The 17807-nt window shown below is 42.1% G+C and overlaps 1 protein-coding gene across 2 annotated transcripts in view; it reads left to right on the forward strand.

The window, feature by feature from the left end:
* The window catches only part of SND1 (staphylococcal nuclease and tudor domain containing 1), a 438973-nt gene that overhangs the window by 68628 nt on the left and 352538 nt on the right, over positions 1–17807 (forward strand). For both annotated transcript variants that reach the window (XM_005550684.4, XM_074035938.1), the window contains exon 10: positions 252–365. In XM_005550684.4, the coding sequence (XP_005550741.1) occupies positions 252–365 (114 nt within the window). The remainder of the gene's footprint in view (positions 1–251; positions 366–17807) is intronic.

Consider the following 17807-nt stretch of genomic DNA (forward strand, 5'->3'; position numbering starts at 1 on the left):
AATAAAAAAAGATAGACCATCTTTATGAATGATACAGATTTTGTCTCATTGAGAAATCATAATAAGGTCTCTGGGAACTGATAATTATAGCATAGTTTTCTCTGACATTGTTGCACCATGAAGGATGATACTGTTTCTCCCACAAATGGCTATTGATCTCACTTTCTACCTGTGAGGGTGGTGGGCCTTGCTCTTGGACATGTGATGGAGGACATAGAAGCAGGTTTAAGCATGTTCCTTTTTGCTCACAGGTGATGCAGGTTCTGAATGCTGATGCCATTGTTGTGAAGCTGAACTCAGGCGATTACAAGACTATTCACTTGTCCAGCATCCGACCACCAAGACTGGAAGGGGAGAACACCCAGGTGAGAATAGGGAAGCAGCCATGCCTCTTTGCATAAACCAAAAGGAAAACGTTGGAGAATTAATTAATATATGATACATATATGTGGGAATGCAAAGGGACAAGTATTTTAAATCACCACAGTATTATTTTCTAATATTTATAGCCTGACTATCATTGGGCAGGTCTCAGTGTCTTGTGGCCCACACCCACTGCTCTGCCGCATTTCACATGGGCACTGTTGGCACCTCTCCCCAGGGGGCTTGAGTGCAGTGAGGGTTGGGATATGTGAGATGGTGGATGAGTTTATTAACAAGATCTTATTTTTCTGTGAATAAGGAGAGGAGAAGGTCTGTATCTCGTGTACATTGTAATAGGACCCGTTTCTGCTGGTCATTTTGATTTGATAGTTCTTTACGTTTTTGTTCTAGGAAGAAATGAATCTTGGTATATATATTCACTGGGGTCACCTACTCATTTTTTGCAGGTAGTAACTATAATTGGTAGTTAAACTGTTTACTATTTTTTGGATCTTTTGGCAGATAGGTTGGTGTATGACTCAGGTATATCAATTTTGAGAAATGCTTTGCATGAAAACTCTAACAAGAGTTGGTATTACACGTGCAGACAGACTGATTTTTTTTGTAGTCATGACAGTTACATAGCCATAAGAGTTATGAGAGTTGGGAATAGGGATTAAGGCTGAACATTTTTGGGGGTTTGGTTATGTCATATTTTTACAGACATCTTTACCGCTTCTATTTTTGTCCACTGATAACTAAAGTGTGTGATTGTGTTGACTAGTTATAGAACTAGTTCCTTAATGAGAGCCAGCGCCAAAGGCAAATATTTGGACAGTTTTCAGAAATTAACTATTGTGGATTGAAGTTTAGTGCTGTGTGTACTATCTACTGCCTGCTTTTTTTTTGTTTTTTAAGAAACAGAGTCTTGTTATTTTGCCCACACTGGAGTGCAGTGGCTATTCACAGGTGTGATCATTGCACACTACAGCTTCAAACTCCTGGGCTCAAACAGTCTTTCTGTCTCAGCCTCCTGAATAGCTAGGTCTATAGGTGTGAACCACTGCACCCAACTTATCTACCTTTTTTTATTTATCCCTTTGTACAAAAGGGATGGGATAAAAAAAATCCCTTCTGTACAAAGGGATAAATGAAAAAAGGTAGGTAAGTTGGGTGCAGTGGTTCTAAAGGTGTGAAATTTGCTTTTCTGATGTTTTGCACATATACATATCTTGGTTGCTTTCACAAGTTGAAATTCATGCATTGTTTTCATTTGTGTGAGAGTTTAAAGACAGCACATTAAGAGTAAAATAAAAATATGATTGTCTTTTGAATCAGATCATGCATAAAAAACATATACAGGATGGGTGATTTGAATGTCTGGCCAATCAGTTTTTTCTCTCTCTTTTTTTCCCTTAGAGAAGGCAGTTTAATGCAGCAAACAGTATTATGGTAAGGTTGAGAATTTAAATGCATGAAAGCTTAGAAATGCCAAAATAAGGTTCTCTCAGTAACTGTAGCTCTGCCTCATTGCACAGAGTAAATACACATCTCCAATTTTATCAGTATTGGGAGTAGTCCACAATTCTGCATCTGTGCTGTACAGTTGGAATTAAGGTTCCCACAGCAACCACAACTTTGAAATTCTTGAACGTTAATTTTTGTGCCTGTATCATCAGCCAGTGCATTATGTTAATGTAGACTATATAGCTGAATTTTAAGCAGTTTTTAGGGGGATGGGGGTGTTATAGCTTAGGTAGGATGATAGCAGGTTTTCTGAAGTAAGCACTAACCTACTACTGAGTATTTTTAGTTTTCCCAGGATCCTTTGGAACTCGTCAGTGGGTAAAAGATGCGTTTCCCTTAGCCTAATGGCTGATGGGAAATTGTTGGAATTGGAGTATTTCTTAGTTTAGGCAGAATCCTGATTGTAGAATTTTTTGTCTCTTACAAGGCATGTTACCTCTTTTTTTTCTTCTTTTTTCTTTATTCTTTCTTTTTCTTCCTGTTCACTCCTGAGATCTTACTCCATTTTAAGACAGTTCTAAGTAAGGCTTAGCTGCAACAATCTACAACATATGGCTTATGAGGAAGATGGAGGAATGATTTCCATTATTTGTCTGTTAAAAGTCCTTTGGAAGAGTTTAGTGAAGGGCCACATAAGAAATAAGTTAATATAACGAACCTTGAGTGTAGTGGTGGAAGGCACCTTGAAGAGTGGCCAGTTTTGATGGGTGGTCTGGGTGATCTTCCCAGGTCAGCTGCTGTATATTGTGAGTGTCAAAGATGAGAAGTGAGTCAACAGGAGGAATGGCTCTCTAGGCCAACACTGTCTGACAGATACATAAATGTGAGCCACACATGTGAACTCTATTTGTTATTTTAAATTATTACGTAGCTAAGTTAAAAAACTAAAAAGAAACATTAATTGTAATTTTAAAATTTGACATATCCAAATTATATCATTTCAACATTTAATGAATATAAAAAATAAATGAGACATTCTCCCCCTTTTTAAAACCAAATATTTAAAATATGGTATGTACTGTACATTGGCGCTACATTTTAATTCATTGTAGCATATTTCAAGGACTCAATAGGCCCATGAGGCTAGTGGCTACCATTATGATTAGTGCAGCTTTAGAAATTTGCATAAACAGGTAGTCGTTGTTGATATATATTTACAGATGCTTATTTTGCACCAGATACTGTGCTGGGAGTGCAGCAGGGAATAAACAGATGTCCTATCTCTGCCTCATGGAACTTTAAAGTCTTGTAGGGGAAATACACAAGTAATTTTATTTATCTTAAGTGCTATGAAAGAGAAGCTTAGAATTTAGGAGAGTGCATAGTCTGTCTGGAAAGGCTACTTTGAGGAAGTGACATTTAAGGCCTGAAGGGAGATTAGGAATTAGCTAGATAAAAAGTGGGAGAAGACAGTTTCTGACCTGGAGAGCAGCAATGACAAGAATTAGGTGAGTTTTGGGGACTAGAGAATGGATGGCTCTTGTGGATGGTGCATGAGTGGTATGACACCTGTGTGGTACGAAACCATAGGCAGTGTCAGATCAAACATGTCCTGTGAACATCTCAGGATACTCAGGAAGGGAGAGAGAAAATGGGGCATATGATGAACTGCTAGTGATTTTGTATGACTGCAACAGAGGATAAATTTCAGGGGAGTGTTAAGAATTGGGCCTGAAAGTTAGACAGGTGCCACTTGTTGAAGGCTTATATGCCATGCATTTTAGGTTTTATCTTGAAGAATTTTGAACTGGTGAATGGCATGGTTGGATTTAAATACTCTTGTTTTGGTTGTTTGAATTTACAAGATATGAAAGCAATTTGCATATAAAGATAATGTTATGCCTGGTAAAAACTTATTTAGCAAGGAACTCTGGATTTTCTTTTGGTAAGCCTCAGTTGACCAAAGACTTGGAGAATGACGTGATGAAGAGTTAATGTCTTAGGAGACGTTAACTCTTTCAGGCTAATGAGTGAGAACTGTGGATGCTGCTCCAGCAGTCTTTTTTTTTTTTTTTTTTTGAGACAGAGTCTTGCTCTGTCGCCCAGGCTGGAGTGCCGTGGCGTGATCTCAGCTCACTGCTACCTCCGCCTCCCGGGTTCACGCCATTCTCCTGCCTCAGCCTCCCGAGTAGCTGGGACTACAGGCACCCGCCACCTCGCCCGGCTAATTTTTTGTATATTTAGTAGAGACGGGGTTTCACCGTGTTAGCCAGGTTGGTCTCGATCTCCTGACCTCGTGATCCGCCCGCCTCGGCCTCCCAAAGTGCTGGGATTACAGGCGTGAGCCACTGCACCCAGCCTCCAGCAGTCTTTCCTTATACTTGCCTTTCAACTTAAATAATTCCCCCACCCCCAACCCCTGCCCCTTTCCTTGGCCTGGGATTACTAAAATAAAAAAGAAAAAGAAGAAGAAGAAAAAAGAATTCCCCAGAGCTCTTATAAAGTGTACAAGATCCTGCTCTATGCTTATCTTAAAGTTACCAGAGATTTACAATATGGGTGTGGTAAGAAACATCACCTGGGCATCCTAGTGTGACTGTAACTGTGTTTAAAGACTGAGCAGCAGGCATCCTCTTGGAGTCAGGTTTCTGATTTCCTTTACTACATACCAACTGTTGTGACAGTCACAAGTGGAGCGTAGTCAAGTATTCATGACATGGATGTTGAGGCCAGGGCCTCTGTTAGCTCATATGGCATCTTTGTGGAAATTTAGAGAAGGGTACTGCTTCTTCCTGTCAGCATCATGCCAGGGGCCATGACTTGGCAAGCAGAATGGAAGCTAAATTTTAGCTTCTGTTCGCCCTTTGTCCCCTTTGCCAGGTATACTTCTGCAAGGCACAGCATATTGGCAAGGCAAATGGTACAGCCATTTCTGCAAGGCAAAAATATCGGCCTGCCCTAGTTAGAACAGGCTGGTAGAATCTCCAAGGAAAACATCAAGAGCATTTTTTGGGAATTGAGGAGTGGTTTTGTAGTTGTGGAAACATGGAGCGCTTGAGGATTGTTAAGAGATGAAGGTCTGCAATGGATGGACTACGGAGGGTCTTGAAAGAAACACTAAGGACATTACCTTCTCTCCAATTACAGGACTCTGCCTGGGGGTCAGTGGCTTTGGCATGGAAAGGATAACTTGATAACTTATGGTACCAGAGCCTTTTCTAAACCGAAGAACAAAGCGAAGAGGGTGCAGAATCAGGAACTAGATGAGTGGGTGAAGAGGGAAAGTCTGTGGCATGGGCTCCCTCAAGGACAGGCAGATGGGGGCAGACATTCCTGCTCTAGTGCAGGCCTCCACTGCTAGCTCCCAGATGAGGACTCAGTGGGACTTTACCTTCAAGGAAGCATGGGGGAGGTTCTTTTAATATTTTCTTCCTCCGAGACAACTCTACATTTGGAGGATAGTAGGGCAAATTGTTTTTTTCTGTTTTGTACACAGAAACAAGTTCATTTCTCTTAAATTATACTGGAAGATGAGCTTTTTGCCTATTGCTAACCATATTTCCGCTCCCTTAATTTGGTTACTTTCTAATTGGAGCCAGAGGAAGTACTTGGACTAACATTGTGATCAAAGGAACTGTTTTCACCCTAGGCTCTCCAGTGTTACCCAGGAATTCATGGGTAGCCACTTCTGGATTTTGGTTGGAGCTTGGTTTGTTGCTAGATAGTGTTATGGGAGAGTTAAAAGGTGGGATGTGCAATATTTCCCTCCATAGGATTCTAGGTGGATATGTCTGATGTTGTTGATGGTGTTTCTGTGGCACCCTGCTTCTGGATTAATCCAGTGTCAAGTCGTAGGAGATGTTAACTCTTTCAGGCTGAGAGCCAGTTAAGAAAGCTGACATGTGATGCTGTCGTGAACCTGGCCATGTATCAGGGTTTCTCTAAAGGTATAGTTTGTTTTATCCAGTTGTTTGCTATAAAGAAATGTGCTAAATCTTGGAGAAAGGCTGTGGGTTTTCTGAGCTGCTGCCTTAAAGGAGATAACACGTTGTGCGGATCTCAGGACTTCCTAGAGAGCGCTTGGCTGTGATCTGAAACTGGAAAGCCTAGTGCTCTCTTGCCCAGGGCTGCTGTGGGTTTTGTGTTACACTTGGAGTGTTAATGACAAAGGAAAGAGCCCCCAGGCATCCGATGAAGGGGCTGACTTATTCTCCCTGAAGTCTGTTCTTGCGATGCTGTTGTCGTTGACTAAGAGATACAGAGCTGAAATTTACCTTGAAAACAGGTAACATAATTTACCTAATCCCCAGGTGTTATGTGTGTAAAGTTTGCTTTAGGTTGCTGGGCCTTTTTCTCAGATTCCTTTTCTTAGCTGTCTGTCTCTTCCATTCTCTCTCTTTGTATCTGTTTCTCTGTCTCTGACAGCCCCCACTCCCAGCGCTCCTGCTTAGTATTTAGTATGTTGGGAAGGAAGTGTGGAAACCCAAAGGTGGAGTCTTTCCCTCAGCTGGTAGTCACCCCCTGCTACCAGCTTCTATTCATTTCCATCACCCTGTCTTTTAGCATCCTCTCTGTGAATTCATTTACCACATAAAGGTTTGTTCACACCAGAGCCTCCAAATACTCAGACCTGGGCACTAAAAGATCAGTTTTATTAAAGCTGCCATCTGCTGAACCTCCCAGTGTCCTTGTTGCCTTCGTTTGGGGAGTCCATCTCCCAGACCTGGCCACCTGGCTCTCCAGGGCAGGCAGGTAGGAGAGAGGAGCTGAGATAGGTGCATTAGTGATGCCCTGGGATTCTTAAGGGCTTTTTGTCAGAGGAAGGGTCGTGTAAGGCACTGATAACTCCATTCATTATACGGGGCTCTGGGGTGCTTTGCCATTAAAAGCGATTTTCCACCTATTCCCTCCAGTTTAGATTTCTAAAGGCAAAATGACTGGACCCTCTGGACCCTCAAGCCAACTTTGCCGACTCTGAAACGCATGCCAATAGAAAGTTGTGGGGTTGGAGACCCTAAGTGAAATTGGAGCAGGCCAGTAAACCCACTCACTGTGATCTGCTTGTGACTGCTTGTGACATAAGGCAAATAGCAAATTAGAGAGGGACTCCAGCTTGGCGTTAAGGACCTTGGAGAAAAGTAAAAGCTCTTTGAAATGGATATAACATTTCACCAGTCTCCAATGGAGAGATTTTGGGACTGCAGCAATGTGATCAAAAGATGCAGAATATGTCAGAGGCTGGCGGAGGCATTCTGTACGAGTTTCAAATTTGTTTGATCTGGGCATTTTTGAGAACACTTGAAATCTTCTTTGTTAGAAGACTGAAAAAAAAAATTACTATTAGAAGACTGTGGGTGGGTCTTAGCTCATCTATTTAAGATTCCAGGATATATGTGTCCTGATTTTTAAGATTAATATCTGGGTCCCACCTCTTAAAACATCCCTGTGACCTATTCCCGAGCAGTAGAGGTCAGGGAGTAGGGAGACAAGCCTGCCTCCTCGTGATGAGGTCAAGACATTTGGTATCTGGGTAGATAGCAGACGTTGCTGAAGTGCACATTTTACTGATCTCTCTAAGTGAATTTTAAACTGGAGAAGACAGCATGTGCCTGTCTTGTTGCCCTTTGATTTCCTTTCTTCTCCCCATTACAAATTATATTTTCTTTCATTTCCTTTAGTTATGTATTCCCTTTCCCAGGATCTTGGTTATTTCCTTCAAATAATTTTTTGGGATTTTAACAATCTCCTGGAGGGTCTTGGTGGTTTATCCCTGAACTGGGTGCATTTACTTCTATTAATCCATATCTCTCTCTTCCTTTAATCACTATCACACAGTTCTACATTTTCAATTTATCTAAATCTTTCTAGTGCTGGTATGTTCATATTTCTTGTCTCTTCTCGATCTTGTGACCTGCAGTAATTCTGTGTTGCTTCTAGAATTGACAGCACCATCATATTCACTGCCCTGTGAGCATTTACTATACCTGCTGTGCTGAGGTAACCCTCTTTCTTGACCTAGTTCTTGAAGGCCCCTTTAGGCCAGAGACTTCCATACGCACCATCTTTCCCTTCTCTGTAGCATCCTGTACTGTTTATTTGTATACATCCCTACTTTCCATTGTGAAATCTAACCTCTTCCAAGGCCAGGAATGGAAGGGTCTTCCCAGCTTTATATCCCTTCTTCCAGAATCTTACAGAGTGCAGTGAATAAATAAACATTTAATAAACATTTGAATCAGAATATCTTCTGAGGCATAGACCTAATTCCATATATTGCTTGTGCATGGGCATCATTTTTACCACCTCCCAATCCTAACCCCCTTGACTGCTCTGACAGCCACATTGGATACCAATGTGCTGGTACCCAGCTATCTCAGGAGGAAGGTTTTGCACTCCTGTTTTTTACTGCTTCCTAATTGGATTGCTTGTTTTGCTGGCTAGGTCACACATGGCTGTTTTCTGTAGCCACTTCTTCTACACTCCCAGTTTTAATCTAGTTGCTGCCATTGGGTTGACTCGCCCTGCCTCTCTCTGTGTGGTGGTTTTCCTCATAATGTGTATTCCATTAGCACAGTGCAGATTGAGTTTAGTCCACCAGAGGGGTTAATTTCACGATTTTAACTGCTTTTGAAGATTGGCCCCCAACTGACTTTCTTTCAACACCTCTACTCTGATTCAGGCTTTTCTGAATATCTTCCTTTCATATTAGTTCAGGTATCTTGATTCGTTGAAGTTTATAGTTGCAGTTTTTACTGAGGGGTATGTATATATTTTACTGTTGTTGACCTTGTTGGTTGTCAGATTATTTCTTTGCTTAGAACTAATTTTAAAATCAATTAGAGATTTTTCCCTTCATCTTTCTCTCTTTATTTATGAGATACTGATTGCAGAGCTACCTACACTGTGTTTAGATAAATTACCTTTTTTTTTTTGTATAACATTTATATTCAAGGCAAGTTTAGTGCAGTCATCCAGTGCTTCGCATTTTTGCAGGCCAGGTCTGTAGGTTTCATTCCTTGGTGGGCTAATTAGCTTTGTACTGGGAAAATTTTGTGCAGTTCAGAAACCAAATATTTAAGTTCCTCGTATACATTAGTCACTGTGGGTCTGGGAAATTACTTTTATGAATAAGGTGTTTATAATTTTAGGATCCATATCTCTAATCCTGACAAGTATGTGTATGTGTTATGGTCGGTCACCAGGTAGACTTTAGACTAATGACGGATTATGGATGAAGCAACATCATTTCTGTCACTGTTCTAAAAAAAGGCTTTTCAGAACTGAGAGTGGAATGGGAAGCTTAAGGACACAAATGATTGCTTTTTTTCCCCTACCAAATGACAGGCCAATTGCTTAGGCATATTTTTGATGTCACTTTTCATTTTAGCCTTCCTCTGAAAATCTACGGTCAGTTTATGGGCTGTTCACGTTGGACAGCTATTTATTTATTTATTTATTTATTTAAGATGAAATGGGCTGTTCACGTTGGACAGCTATTTATTTATTTATTTATTTGAGATGAAGTCTCACTTTTGTTGCCCAGGCTGGAGTGCAGTGTGGCGCTCTCTGCCTCTGCCTTCAAGCGATTCTCCTGTCTCAGCCTCCTGAGTAACTGGGATTACAGGCATGCACCACCACGCCTGGCTAATTTTGTATTTTAAGTAGAGATGGTGTTTCTCCATGTTGGTTAGGCTGGTCTCAAACTCTGACCTCAGATGATCTGCCCGCCCAGCCTCCCAAAGTGCTGGGTTTACAGGCGTGAGCCACTGCGCCTGGCCTGACATTGGACAGCTCTTAGTCTCACCATCTACTCTGATACCTGTCTGTTTTTGGCAAATGCCTTTGCCTGGTTCAGTAGTATATTGGTGGCCACCAAGGCGTATTGCTGTTTCACAGTAGGGTCTCTATTCAGTTTAGCTGTGAAGGCATTCTGGAGACTTTGTGTTTCTTGCCTTTTCATTTCTCTGTTAGAAGCCACTGATATAATAGCCTTCATTCCTTGTTTCACTTTATTAGGCAATTAGTGTGGATAAGCAGAAATATCCCCTTTGTGTGTGTTCAGACATTGGTCTCAGAATCTGCTTACCTCTGCTGTCCTGCTGGTTCTGGATAGCCCACATGATGGACACCTGTAGTTCTGCTGTAAAATACTTTTTCATTTTTTTCTGCATTTTTTTCTCCTTCCCTACTTAGTTTGATTTTTTCTGGGTCATGTAAATTTGTCATTTCTTCAAATCTGTTGCTAACTAACTGCCTAGCACATAGTTGATACTCAGGTGTTATATATATAGTGTCTCACTGCATTCTCATTGGGGGTCTGTACTCATTATTCATAATTTGGGGATATAGGGATGGGCAGAATATGCTGACACCTGGCTTTCTGATTCTACCACTCTGCCTTTCCTAGGACATGTTCCTTCACTAGTGGGAACGCTGGACTTTTTTCACATGCTGTTGTCTTTTGTAAGGTGGGCCACAATTAGGAGAAAGCCACATTCATATTCGTATGGAGCTGCCTTTAGCAGCATCTGCTTCTCCAGCTGGAGAGGCTTGTTTTAGAACGACTGGCATGCGGAAGCGGTAGGTGGAGGTCTGGGAGGGGCTGTGTACCCAGGGCTCCCTTTCCAGCCTCCCGTCTCCCTTAGGCTCTTTCTGGCCTGAGGCCTGGTCCCCATGGTTGGGGGTACAGACTCGACTGCCTGCCTGATTCTGATTGCACCCCCTTTCCTCTGCTTCATACTGCAGCTGCTTTGAGCGAGTGCACTGTGTTCTGCGCGGGAGAATTGGCAGACAGATCTACATGCTGATTTTGGCCATTGGGACATCCAGGATTATTAGGCCAGTTTGTACTTTAAGAGGAGGGAGCCTTGACATCGCTCAAAGCAGCTTATTTTATTTATTTCTAATAAAGGGGAAAGAAGCTAGCCCAGCCCTTCACTGTTCCTTTCAACGTAGCCGGCTCAGAGTTTTCCTCGGGAAAACATGCAGGGTTCCTCCCACCTGCTTGAGCCAGGCTCTGTCCTTCCTTTGCAGATTGCCCTGTGGTACCTGCCTCTTCACTCTCCTAAAGCTTTTTGGCTTTACCTTGCTTCCCTCAGCCCTCCCAGTTTTCCCTCAGAGGACTGACTGGTTCTTTCAGCCTAGACACTCCTGTTTGCCTGCCAAGTTACCCTTCTTCCGGAGGTGCATAGCCTCAGCACTGTCAGAGTTTAGGAAAACATAACCTCCTCCAGTAAGAAGCCAGTTATAACAACGTTTGGACCCATTGTTCTTATTATTAGATATCCATAAAATCTACCTGGTAGAGAATCGTCATTGGGGCTCTGCTGGAGAGATATGTCTCAGTCCTAAAAGATACAAATTAATACCAGAGTACCTGATATTGTAGATGGAAACTGACAAACTAGAAACTCAGTGAGATAAAATCCTATGCCTTTCGTCTCTCACCCCCATCACCCAGCAAGAAGTACATTCTCAGGGCAGAAGCTGATGGTGTTGAATGTCTCTCTCGTCTCTGTCTAGCAGTACAGTGAAATGTGCTCTAGTGGGAATACACTCTCTCCTTGCCCTTGTGCCCACTCCAGAGATGGAGGATCTGGAGACTTTGGCCCTTTTGGCCAAGCACATTGTCTTCCTCACCTCATGGTTCTCAAAAGTTTTGTTTCTTTGTTTGCTTTCGCGTTTTGACTTGTTAACGTTTCTGGAAGTGTCTGAATATAGATACTTCTATATAGAAGTATCTGAATAAAGAGTATAGGTATGTGCTTCTGCTACTTTAGTTTTCATCTGGATTTCTTTGAATTACCCCCCACCCCGTGCCACACTGTAGTTCCTTCCATTTCCACCTGCTACCCTCCCTCAGGAGTGCAGAGGGAATTTGTAAACTTGGGTTTGAATGATGAGGTCATTTCTGACCAACACAATTTGGTTGTTCTATTAGTTGTTCCTGCAGACCTTACAAAGGAGTGTGTTGCTGTTCTTATATGCCCTTGTCTTGTGTTGTTCAGAAATCCTCTGTGCTATGCTTTGGATGCTACATGAGCCTGCAAATGAATGCTTAGCATTGTTGAAATTGACTGCTGCCCTTTAGCTGTCTGGCTTTGGGTTCGGCCAGAAAGAGTGGCATCTTTAACCTGAGTCACTTTTTGAAACATGGACAACAATGAAATTGTATTCTAGTTTTATTGAGCAACCACATTTGAGCTGCTTATTAAATACAATTTTATATTCTAGAAAACCACATTTATACAGTTTAAGCAAGACCAATGTTCTTTTGCTCCTAGAAGTTAAATAAATTTATATCTTAATTGGTAAAATCTCTAAATCTGTAGCTTGTAGGTATTGATTTCAAGAAGACACCTCACTGATCGCAGAAACGAGTGAGTGGATGCAGCATGCTCATGGTATGGCCCAGTGTTCCTCATTCTGGCTTATTTGTAATGTCAGGTTTCAACTTTGGTGTTTGTAAATAGTGGCAGGAGGTTTCAAAACTCCAGTTGTTTAGAGGCTGTAAGATTTACTTCCTTGATGCCTATGGAAGGAACCAGGCTTCGGACAGCTGTGGTTCAAAATACTTTTTTCAGCTTCTTTCTCATTTCCTTTTTCACATCGATCTTTAACTTTCTCTCTCTCTCTTCCCTCCCCCTAGCTTGATCTTCATTTTTACTGTCTTGGTGTTGGTCAGGATTAATATAAGGGAGTGAGGAATGAAGAGGTTAGTTTTATTTCCCCTTTTCTCCCTTTACCTTAAGTCCACACTGACTCTCTTTTCTGCCTAATTGTAACCTACTGCCATGGATAATTGAGGGATGGAAAATCCCTCGTGGTATTTGAGGTTACTGATTTTAATGCAGTAGACAACTGGGAAGATGTAAATCTAAGGAAGCAGTTTTGACTCTCCCACCCCCATGCTTTGTATATCTTTCAGTGATCGTGGTGTCCCTAAAGTAATTTTTGAACAGTTCTAAAGCTGAGGAGTAGGGACTGTTTGTTATTTCTGGCTGCGATTTGACTTTGGTACATCTGTTTTTTACCTAGGTCCTCTTCCCTGCTAGAGAAATTATGTCCATATGTATGTTTCTAAGGTATCCCCTGATGCAGAGTTTTACAAGGGCAAATCATTTGATTGTTAACTGTTAGATTCACTGCAAATATGGCTGCCCAACATTATTGCTTCTCATTTGCTACAAATGAGCTCCAAGTCTTCTGGGTTTACACAGGACTGCTCTGAGGACAAAGATTAAGTGGATTTCTGTTGATGCCATATATTTTGATTGCACAGCAGAGTCGCAGTGTGTATTTGGGGCCTGCCACTGACTGCCACTGCCCTTCTCTTCATGGTTTCTCTCCCTCTCCTCCCTCTAAGCCCTAGCTGAGAGGCACAGGTGTGTGCCCCGTTGACTCTCACGGTGAAATCTAGTTGAGCTTTTCCCCTAGAGTAGAGGCCAGATCAGTTTTTCTTAAGATGTAGTTCATAAGCTACTTGTGTTAAAATCTCTGATCAGAATGTTCATTTTTCACAATTGCCAGGTATCTCTATTGCACTTCAGCTTGAGAACCACTGTTCTAGATTGTTGCTTGTAGCAGTGGAAGAGTGAGGGCTTAGTAAAGCTCTCTCTCCAGGATTTTGGTCTCTGACAATGCAATTTTTCTTTTTTGAGCCAGACTTCAGTGCAGTAATATCTCTGCAATTTCCTGTGTGAGATTCTCTGCTCCAGGTCTCAGAGCCAGATGCTAAGCAGACATGTCCCTCTTAGCTTAGAACATCTCCTGAGGATTCCAGCGAAAGGAGATATAAGAGTTCTGCCTGAAGAAATTTATCTGCTTCAGAGAACAGAGTTCTCGAGGGAATAGTAGAGTTTCTTAGGGTTTATAACATACTATTTGAGCTGATGTTTAGGTGGGGCCTGCTATTTACAGTTTCAGGGTGAGTTTTACTTCATGACAAAAAGAGAAAAGGTTTATGAAGTGGTTCCTTGTTAGATCTGGGGTCACACCTCATGTGCGATTATATTAGCTGAACTCGGTGTGGCAGAGAAAAGGATGCAGGTTAAAGAACAGGTTTGCCTCTGGCGTGTGCAGGCAGCCCTCAAATGGTTGGAAGAAAATATAGGTGCTTTATGGTACATACAGAGAAGGTAGGAGCTTGATGGTGTTTCAGAATACAGCACAGCAAAATCCTCAAGCGCCTTCGGAACTGTGACTGAGACCCTAACACAGTGTGCAGGTTTAGTGTTAGCAGACGATCTGTATTAGGACTAATGGAGGAAATCTTGTCCTTGTTTTGAGGCCTTCCAGTAGTCTTCTGCTGAGTTCTTTTCAGGACTCAGCTCTGAGCATTACAGGATGAGAAATGCTGTCTGTTAGACTAATTGTCTGATTTATGCTAAATAAATGCACAGATGTGATTTAAAAGTCAGTTTTGGGGTTTATTAATTTATGATGCAATTTCCAGCTGCCAAACAGACCAAAATGTTTTGATGGGCCAAGGGCGTTCTTTCTTGTGGAGGAAGTTTGCTTACAGAGTCTGAGTAAAGGAGATTGCTGGATACTGAGGAAAACTAAGGTGACCCTAAGTATGTGCCTGGCCCAGGCAGAGTGTGAGGTGCTGGGCATGCACTATTTTGTTGACTCCTCTACCCTGTCCTTGGGAAAATAATGGCAACTTGCTCAGGGTTCCTTCTCTGGTAAGTGGAGGAACCAGGATTCTATTTGCCTCCAAAAGTGCCGCCTGGACCTGGAGGTTGGTTGGGTGGGTTGGTGGCCTTCTCCCTTGGTGTTGACTGGACTTCTTCCTGAGCTCAGGTTTTTCAGGATTTCCACTATCTACCAGAAGGTGTAACTGGCTGTCTTTGTTACTGTAACACATGCTTTCTTATTTCAACATATTTTTACAAATGAAAATATTTCCTACAACCATTTTTGGAGGCACCATAATTTATATCAAGAGAGGCTCTAGGGCTGGGCATGGTGGCTCATGCCTGTAATCCTAGCACTTTGGGAGGCCAAGGCAGTAGAATTGCTTCTGGCTAGGAGTTCCAGGCCAGCCCTGGCAACATAGTGAGACCCCCATCTCTATAAAAAAGAAAAAAATACCTTTAATTTAAAAAAAAGGCTGTAACTTATATTTCTAAAGGGTGACCTGTTTTTGTATTTTTTTTTTTCTTTTTGAGACAGAGTCTTACTCCGTGCCCAGACTGGAGTGCAGTGGCACGATCTTGGCTCACTGCAACTTCCACCTCCTTGGTGGAAGTGATTTTCGTGCCTCACCCTCCCGAGTAGCTGGGATTACAGGCATGTGCCACCACGCCCGGCTAATTTTTGTATTTTTAGTAGAGATGGGGTTTCACTGTGTTGGCCAGGCTGGTCTCTAACTCCTGACCTCAGGTGATCCCCCGCCCAGTTCGGCCTCCCAAAGTGCTGGGATTATGGTTGTGAGCCACCATGCCCAGCCTGACCTATATCTTTTAAATTGTCGTGTCTCCTTTCTGAAGTTTTCCTGGCAATGATCTCATGGCTTAAAAGAGTCAGGTCAACTCCGCGAAGAGACTGAATTCTCCCTTTTTAATACAGAGTCTCAATACTAGTCATTTTTGTACAGGTTCTGAGCCCTGAGAGCACCTGCTTCTAGATAGTTCATTGTCATTTTAATTTTCATTCATTATTTTCATACATTAACCCCATTAGATAGATGGCTTGCATTTCTGCTTTCATTTTCTCTACCCTAGAAATTTTTCCTGATTATAAATGTGACATAATCACTTTATAAATTTGGGAAAATTTAAAGAAGAAAATACAAATTACTTAAATTTCACTGCCCAGAGGCAACATCACAACTGTTAATAATTTCATGGCCTCCTCACTAGCTTCTCTGTTCATGTTTTATTGCTGAGAATTTCTTCTGGCCTTTAAATAATTTCCTAAAACATGATTTTTAATGGCTATGCAGTTGTTAATGCGGACGTGTCATAATTTAACCAGCATTCACCTATTTTTTTATTTTTTATTTATTTTTTTTTTGAGACAGAGTCTCACTCTGTCACCCAGGCTAGAGTGCAGTGGCACAATCTCGGCTCACTGCAACCTCCACCTCCTGGGTTCAAGCAATTCTCTGCCTCAGCCTCCGAGTACCCTGCCACCACGCCTGGCTAATTTTTTTGTATTTTTAGTACAGGCGGGGTTTCACCATGTTGGCCAGGCTGATCTTGAACTCCTGACCTTGTGATCCACCCACCTCGGCCTCCCAAAGTGCTGGGATTACAGACGTGAGCCACCGCGCCCGCCCTAGCATTCACCTATTTTTGGATATATCAGTTATTTCCAATTTTGATGATTATATCTTCATTCTTAAAATGAAGGTTTGCCTTGAAGTACAAAGCATTAAACGGTCCATTCAGATCAGAGGTAGCTCTTAGGTAAGTTGTGCTGTAGTACAATGTATGCAGTTTGTATCACAGATACATGTTCCCAGAGGGTCTGATATTTAGTCCTGCTGGCAGTACACTCTCTAATCACCTAATTCCTTATCTATTTGTGTTATTTAGAAGCAGGCTGTGATCCAGGCCCTTTGTGTTTTGTTGCCAGAATACCCATCCCCCCAAACAGCTGAACTTGCTGCTTCTGAAATAAAGGGTAGAGTGGATAGGTACATCTTCTCCTGGGGACCACTGCTCTTTTCTGTTGCCCTGGCTGGGAACCGGGGAGACGTTTTATGGGAACACAAAGGCTCCCGTGGCAGTTCATGCATGCAGCCTGTGGTATTTACTTGTTTTGGCCGATAAGCCGCTCTGTCAGGTATTTCTACAGTGCACTTGTATTTGCACAATTACATTACAGATTATTAAATTGCACCCTATTGTGATAAAAACACCCCCAAGCAAGTGTATGTAAAGCAATTATATGTAATTAAAATATAAGAGCATAAGTGACCAGTAGATAATTAAAATCACTGTTGCTAAAGAAATATACCACACCCTCACCTTGAGGAGGATGATGCTGCTAGTTCAGGGTTGGCAAGAAATTAGACAAATGAGGGTTCTCCCCAGCAGTTCTGTCTACTGTGCATGAAGTCTGAGCACTGTCAACCTAGTCTTGTTTGTTCTCAAGAAGTGGTTCGGTGACTGTGCAGGGTAGCTAATGCCTATCCCAGCACTTTGGGAGGCCAAGGCAGGTGGATCACCTGAGGTCAGGACTTCGAGACCAGCCTGGCCAATACGACGAAACCCCGTCTCTACTGAAAATACGAAAGTTAGCTGGGCATGGTGGCAGGCACCTATAATCCCAGCTACTTGGGAGACTGAGGCAGGAGAATCGCTTGAACCTGGGAGGCAGAGGTTGCAGTGAACTGAGATCACGACATTGCTCTCCAGCCTGGACGATAAGAATGAGACTCCGTCTCAAAAAAAAAAAAAAAAAAGTGGTATGGTATGTATAGGGGGTTACAGCTCACATTGTTGAGATCTCTACAGGTTTAGTATCCCCTGTCTAAAGTGGTTGGTACCAGAAATGATTCAGATTTTGAATTTTGGAGTATTTGAATGTGCTCACTAGGTGAGGATCCCTAGTAGGAAAATCTGAAATCTGAAATGTTCCCATGTGTATTTCTTTTGAGTATTATGTTGGCATTCAAAGAGTTTCAGCAGTTGAGCATTTTGATTTTTGGATTAGGGATACTCACCCTATATAACCTACAGTATGCATCTCAAATACACTTTAAGGCAAGAAGGCAACCACTGACAAATGCAGACCCAGGGACAGTGTACTGTCTGTGTTCCATGTCACTCAACAATTGAGCTGCTCGTTTTTTACTGGCTTAATATATGGTTTGATGCCTTGAAAGCATAGAGAATATTACAGTAATCCAACCCAGAAGTGACCATAACTCTATATGGTTAATGTGTGTGGTATAATGAGAAAACACTCTCAGATCCTCTAGAGTGTTCACACGTTCAGCTTTGTATCTTCTCTAATTATTTTTC

Source organism: Macaca fascicularis, chromosome 3, assembly GCF_037993035.2.
Source record: "Macaca fascicularis isolate 582-1 chromosome 3, T2T-MFA8v1.1".
Lineage (NCBI taxonomy): Eukaryota > Metazoa > Chordata > Mammalia > Primates > Cercopithecidae > Macaca > Macaca fascicularis.